The sequence below is a fragment of the Echinococcus granulosus genome (assembly GCF_000524195.1).
Source record: "Echinococcus granulosus chromosome Unknown EG_S00035, whole genome shotgun sequence".
NCBI lineage: Eukaryota > Metazoa > Platyhelminthes > Cestoda > Cyclophyllidea > Taeniidae > Echinococcus > Echinococcus granulosus.
Genome location: NW_020170415.1, coordinates 678,465 through 685,775, shown reverse-complemented (window position 1 = coordinate 685,775; position 7,311 = coordinate 678,465). Strand labels below are relative to the sequence as shown.

The 7,311-nt window shown below is 39.4% G+C and overlaps 1 protein-coding gene across 1 annotated transcript in view; it reads left to right on the top strand. All coding sequences in view use genetic code 11, as the record gives it.

Annotated features, from left to right (window-relative positions):
• The window catches only part of EGR_05092 (Suppressor of lurcher protein), a gene marked incomplete at both ends in the record, with an annotated part of 9,534 nt that extends 3,058 nt beyond the window's left edge, over window positions 1-6,476 (top strand). Inside the window, 5 exons of the mRNA XM_024494341.1 lie at window positions 708-957; window positions 2,507-2,865; window positions 4,019-4,274; window positions 5,578-5,993; window positions 6,340-6,476. Of these exons, the coding sequence (XP_024351290.1) occupies window positions 708-957; window positions 2,507-2,865; window positions 4,019-4,274; window positions 5,578-5,993; window positions 6,340-6,476 (1,418 nt within the window). The remainder of the gene's footprint in view (window positions 1-707; window positions 958-2,506; window positions 2,866-4,018; window positions 4,275-5,577; window positions 5,994-6,339) is intronic.
• Window positions 6,477-7,311: the final 835 nt, after the last annotated feature.

The window sequence follows — 7,311 nt, the reverse complement described above, 5'->3', positions numbered from 1 at the left end:
AAAGTGACACCCGTCCTCCTGTGTACTTTAATGCCCTAAGTCCATCACCACCACTCATAACTCAAAAGGTTTGAGTGGGAAAAAGCAAACAAGCAGTGAAAAGTATGCAGATTTTACACTATTTCTTCACCTAACAGAAAAGGGAGCGTAAACGCACTCTCCTTGATAATTCACGCAACCCGAAGGTTAAGATTTACCCCACTAATTGAATTATTAATAGCCTAGGATATGCATAGGAAAAGGAATTGAAATTTATATCAGACTTTGCGATCTTACACTTATGAATTCGGATAAAACGACTTTGGAGGTAGTTCACATCTCTCTTTTCAAGTAAGTTAGTCAAAAAAGATAACACAAGCTTATCTACTGGTCTGTAAAACGATTAGAACTCTCAAATTAAAATCACTTACTTCGATAATCTTCTTAGCTATAAATTTGGGGAAATGCTGACAAAATTTATGTTCTAAGGAGCCAGGTGGTGTAGTCAATTAAAAAAAGCAACAATAGTTGCCCAAATTTGCGTCCTACTTTATGTAATGCAAGGAGGTCATGACATGTAAAGTCTCGATAAGTTCAATATTTCCTCACCTGTGTCCTTCCCGATTAGAATGCCCCCCAAATCACGTCACGCAAATTGGGCATAAATAAAACTGGCCTTCTGGCCTCTGGGAGCCATTTTCATAGCATTTGAATTTAAATGCATCCAGGCAACTTTCGGGTGGATGGAGATCGGCTGCCCGATTCGGAGTGTTCTTACCTCATTCAGAATACACCGGCGCGACGCCTGATCGCGGGTGGTCGAATTGTGTCCCCACGGTACCCCAATAACTACCCACCCAACATCCGCTGCTCCTACACCTTCATGGGGAGAGGCGATGAACGCGTTGTCATGTCTGTTCAATCTTTACTGCTGAGCCATCGAGATTTATCAAATCCCTCTAATTCAACTACACAAAGGTACTTGCTTGTTTGTTTGTTGGTTAACTGTACTACACTTTTTTTGTTTTTTAGTAGGAGTTAAGATTGTTATTGCAGACAAAATCATGCGTCTTCATTAGGAACTACATCTGTTATGGCTGTCAAGTCTTGCACTTTTTTCTTCCTAGCGAATTTATTTCTCATCCATTCAGGGAAAGGGACGTTGCAATCAAAGGCAAAATTAGATTTGTTAATACTTAATTATGTCATTGTAGGACAGTAGGCTATAAATTTAGTCAAAAGACAACAATTCTCCTAATGAAGCACTGCAGTTATTGATCATGCAGCAGGAAAAAAAGCATGTGGGACCCGGTTAAAAAAAACTGTTTCAATGTTTAAAGACGTAAAGGAACTAACGAAGTTAGAAGCACATTGTAAGCATCCCTATTTGGCTGAGCGATACACACTATATGCTGTGTCGAGAAGCAAATTAATTGAAATATGTCCATGAAAGGAAGTGTCTCAATTATCCCAGGGACATATTATGCTTGCGTTTCTGGTTTCTGTTCCGATGACCTTCAACGCTGATTGGATTGTAAATAATTACACTGAGCAGTAAAAGCTCGATCCAGTTATCCATTTACCCCAGTTTTTCTGAAAACATTTAGGTCAAGTCAATGTCCGTTTTTACCAAATTATTTGTTTTGTAGTAAGGAAAATATTTTCTGACCTTTTTTGCTTTGCTAAATTATTATAAAGTTATCAGTACCAAAAGGAGGAATTCCTTTCATCTTTTATTTGATATATTTGTTTGCTTTTCAGTGGAAAGTTTTATAGCTTTGCATATAGCTTCGCCAAAGTGAAATGACAAACGCCTAATTTCAATAATAACAGTAAAATATGAGATAAAATTAGCCACGGATTTCTTACTTTGACTCCGTCCTTAAAGATTGTCTTTAATTTGTAAATTTTTGGTCTGATGTGCTTTTTTAATACCATCTGCAAGTATAGGGCAAAAAAACACAATTGAGGAAAGGCAATGTTGCGTGAAGAATCAGTGTGCCTATTAATTTGCAAATGTCTGAAAAATCTGTAAAATATAAAATATAAGCAAGTCAAACAAATCACTTTTTGATGGTAACCTTGAATGAAAGCTAAACATTTAGAATAAGTAGAAATTAAAGTTTCTGCAGGTGAAGTTACGGGGAATTCGGTCCTTGTAGGAAGCAATATAGTCGACACCCAGAAATCTATTATCTCGCTCATATATACCATTTCCAAAATATTTTCCCTCTAATTGTAAGATTTGGTGAGAGCGAGTGGTCCGTAACAAGTATACAGGGTTATTTTTTACCAAAAAAAGGAACGAAAAATGCCAAAATTGCAGCCTTCAATCGATTATCATAGCCACAGCACATCTGTCACCACTTCACCAAAGTCCAGTGGTTGATCTTTGCAATTCCATTTCAATGTCTTAACGGCACTGTCACTTGTCCACAACCCATTTCAGTGGTATAATTACAGGGAAGGTGGAAAATATTCCAGTATTGTTCCATCCAAATAATTGCCTATTTTTTTGTTCATTCAGCTGCATCTATGAGACATCCCTGTTATCCAGTTTCGATAGAGTTCTGGTCCACAGTTTACCGTCTGATCGATGGAGGGAGGCAAACCTCTTAATAAGGATCTGTGGGACACTCAATTCTTTCCAAATCATCTCTGAGGGTCCAAACCTCCAGCTTACCTTCATTTCTCTTCCATTTCGCCCTAAAGATGGTGGATTCTTGATCGAATACGTGTTTGTGAAGAGGTCTAAAGTATCACCACGGGTTTGGAAAGCTACCACTGCAGTCCCTTTTGAAAAAAGAGCAATGCAAGAGACTGTACGAGAGTTTTTCGACTATTTAAAAAAATTGCAGAAAGTCAGTCTGCCTAAGGATGCGGCTGGTGAGTTGGAATGGATTTATTGCCGTGTTTTGGCTGCCCACCTGTCTGATTCTGCGACAGCTAGGCACACTCACGAAACAGGACTTTATCTGCCGCAATTGGACAAAAGATTGTGTTTTTAGGGAAATCCATTCGACTTCTTAAGTGTCTAGCCATAAAAATGGTGTTAAGCAACAAAGCTTGACAAGGCATAAGATAGGTTCACAGTTTTTACAACCTCATCCTTTAAGTTTGCCTTTATGATCGCCGATGGAAGTCTCATTTATCCCTAGGCTAAGCCTAGAAAGCCCTTCCCTTAAATGTGTAATAATTTTATATCTAATCTCTGGAATGGTATTTAGGGATTTCTAATTTGTATGCAAATTTGTCATCTTTAACATGGTTTTTAGCACCTTTATGATAACATATTCTGTGAATGCTGATAGAGGAATTCAGCTACATTCCAGAAATCTAGCGATGCTATCATAGTCAGCCATTAAAAAACACTGCCTGCATTTGCCTCCAATTTCATGGATGGCTTTAAACAATCTGTTCAATGGAGCAGGGAAATATGAATGATTGAGACCTTAGGAATAACGTATTTGGTTACCTTCCTTCCTCGTGGCAAAAAGAGGTCTTTCGGAGAGATTCCTCCCCCTTTTTTTAAAGTGCTTCAGATGAAGTCGAACCCTAAGCACCCGCTTAGGATTTACTAGATTAAGGTGCTTGAATTTGAACATACAAGTGATTTCGCAGGCGATCTTATGGATTCGCAAGTCCGCAAACTAGTTGATGGGGAGCTTTCTGCAGTGGAAGAGTGCTCATTTTACACAATAGGCAAATGATACAATTCCTTTCACAAGCAGTCATGCAAATCACTAGTTTAGTTATGCGATCCTACACTAAGATTATATAGAACTCCTAAACTCACAGTCTAATCAAAGGTAATTTTTTTGTAATTTGTTAGCTATTCTCATGGTCACTCGCTATTTTTAAATGCCTTCGTACCACGTTTTTGAATTATTAAAGTATGTCTGGAATTAATGATCAAAAGTTGACTTGCCTTACCTGCGCAGTTACAGAAGAGGTGGTTGGCAGCACAACTTTACCTGGTAGGCAAAATTTATCAACCTTCCTCATCAACCACTTTTTAATCTTTTTCCTTGACTGACAGACGAAGTGGTCTTACGAACTCCGAGTAACACCAACATTCTAAACAGCGATTCTGCAAGTCTACAGCAGGGTTGCAATGCTCCAGAAGTCTTGGAGATGATAATTGATTCCCATCGGACTGAAGAGGGCGTTCTCACCTCGCCTCGGTTTCCCGAACTCTATCCCAAATGTGTCAATGGAACATACTACTTCCGGGGTAGATCAGGACAAAGAGTATTCCTAAAATTCGTTCTTCTTGAACTTGGAGATTATGAACGGTGGGTTGTTGAGAATTCCGAAATCCCGAATTCTTCGAAAATGAACTCCCAACTCTCCCTTCTAAAGTTACTTATTGGATAGATGAATACTTTTCAAATTTTTAAAACGGTTACAGGCCTCAAACTTTTCAGGTAGACAGCACTGTTATTAACGGTGACATCGCAGCAGTTGAGACACCGTTGACAGCTGAATTTCTAAATTAGAGGCGTAGTATCTAGGATTTGAAGCCAAAATTAATCTGTGGACTTTTGTTTAAGAACCGGCAGCTTAATTTCTGTTACGAAAATATTTTTTAGCAATTTAGCAATGACAAATACGATTGTAAAAGAGAAGGCAAATTTAACCTATGGGGCACTGAAACCGGTGGAGATTGGTGACATAGAGAGTTACCCCCGCAAAGTCAACTAGAGCCAATCGGACTTTACTTCGAAGGCGGGTTTATAGACTGGACCTTAACTGATAAAACTGGGTAAACCATAGTCTGTTGCTCTTCGATCAAAAGACGATTAAATCTCGAGGCGTGGCTTTCACCGTAATTCTATTTGTCAAATGTTAATGCCGAAGCACTGAAAACCGCGACTGCATCTCAATACGCTGGTATGTGGAGAACAAAAGCCCGAAAAGGTGGTGGAGGAAAATAAGTGGTACTGGCTCCTTCCTGTAACTGCAAGCAATTCCAACCCTACCTAACTGAGGGGGTCACCTTAATGGCCTTTCGTGCAAAACCAGGTTCATTATAAAATCGAACACAGATGAGTTATAGCGTCTCCTTGATGGGTTCGCCTCATAAACTCAACGTTGACTTGTTAGCCATAGCTCAAGTGGGTGAAATTTTCGAGAAGTAAAAGTTGAGTTTTCAAATCTACACTGCAATATGACATTTACATGACACATTTACGTGACATAAACTTGATCAACACATTTATTTATAGAGCACAATCGGGAAGTATGCTTTAAAAAGGACCACTCCTCCCAAAGACTACTACTTCATGCGGAGCTGTTATTTGCCAATTTTTATGAAATTTCCAAACGTCCTTTTACACTTTTATTGTGTTTTAGGGGTATTTTGAGGTGCACATCAATGATAACAACTTTTCATGTCTTAAACGAGTCTAGGTTGAACAAAAGAGTGCACAATAGCTTTCAAGCAGGAACAAAATCTACAAACAATGGTGTTGAATATTAATTGCCCCTGTCAAACATTTCCTGTCTTTTCTTAGCTGTCAGAAAGTTAAGACAGTCGACTCAATACTTGGAGAGGCTATTGTGTGTAGAATAGTAAAATCGGCAAACCCCTTTTAGATGCGATGAGACCACAGGGCAAAGTGGAGATAGACTGTACTTCTACGATGGACCATCTATCGAACTGCCAGTTCAGTTGAGCGTCTGCGGAAGTAGACAATCTGTCTTTCGCCCTGAGACTGAACAGCAACAAGCGTCGACCCGGAGCCTCGCAATCGCTTCTTCAGGCAGCCACTTCACTATGCTCTTCATCTCTGATGAATTTGTGGGGAAATTTGAGTTTGGTTTTCGACTAGAGTACCGATTTCAGCATCTCATAACATGGGAAATGGCTGCAAATCAAAAGCTGATGGCGAATAACTCCCTCAAGTCAAAGAAGGAACGAGTAGTGTACTTCAATTACCATCTACAAACCCTTTCAACTAGTCCGACGTCTAAGATTTCTACTGCAGCACTCAATTTGTACATAATTTTTGGTAAGCTGAAAGTATAGTGTATAAGTTTCTAATAAATTCAAGGAGCTTAATTTGAAAAGCGATTCCTTGGACAGTCTGGCTAAGCTGTTTCTACGGAGTCCGACCGTTTGCATTCCTAACTTACTTCCATCAAAGTTGGTGGATCCCACTGCCTATTATGCCACTATGTTATTGTCACTTAAAATAATTGGTTGCTTATTCGCTCGGTATCTGCAGTTTGTTCAAACAAAGCTGGCGGAAACTTTAGAAACAGAATAGCTAATCCAGAAATAATGAATAATGCCAATTTTGTGTTCGCCATGTTCTGTCTAGTAGCAGAGAGGTAGACATTGCTATAAAACCACAGAGGAGCTGCCAGAATTCGACAAGTCGATAAATTTCTTAAAGGTTAGTGGTGTCATAGGAAATCGCAACAGTGTAGGAGGGATTTGGATTGGCAGACTGATACCGACGGGACGCCGAGATACCAAGGTGGTGACCTGAACCACGGGAGCCGAGGAAAACAGACGTGGTCTCTCAAGTAATACTGAGTATGTTGCCTTACTAATGGTTAAAAAAAATGATCAAGAGGGATTCACTTAAAAATAAAAGAGAAATAATTATTGGATAATAAGGCTTGAGACGCATTATCCAATTTGTTGGATTTCGAAGGGAAGCGGAGGAAGCACTATGAGGACTTAAACTTTACGAATGAAGATTTGCTCGTCTTTTGACATGTTTGGTCCATAAATTCCGCAAAATGACAGGTATTTTTATTTAAGCCACGAAGATTTTTGACTGAATTCTGATTGGCTGAAAATGGATCAATCTTTACCTTAGGCTATCATGTCTCTTTCATGGTCCTGGCGATTGGAGGCTTAAGCATAATGTCATCATTTTCATGCCTGCTTCATCAGTTCGTCCGCCTCAATATTTGAGACTGATAGCAATAAGTAAACATTTGCCTTCTTTTGCTTCCACAGCATTTCACTTCTCCACCTGCGTCTTGTGAGGATGGAGAGCTTCACGAAGATAAAACGCGAGTATCAAACAAAAACAGCACACACTTTTACTGTTTTCCGAACATACGAAATCCTTCAGATTGTGAGCGAATAAAGTATTAGTGAAAACACTACTACACCCCTCCTTCTTGTCTTCATCGCAGTTTTACTCGGTTTTATTAGAAAGTTAGGTTAGGATGAGACCTCTCGGCTTACATGAATTGCAAAGAGAAGTATTTGTCGGCTTAAAATCTCCTACGGCTTCCAGTGGTCAGCATAATGAGGTGGAAATATCAGCAGAGTGGTAAGTACCCCCTGATACGGACAAAGGATGTCAA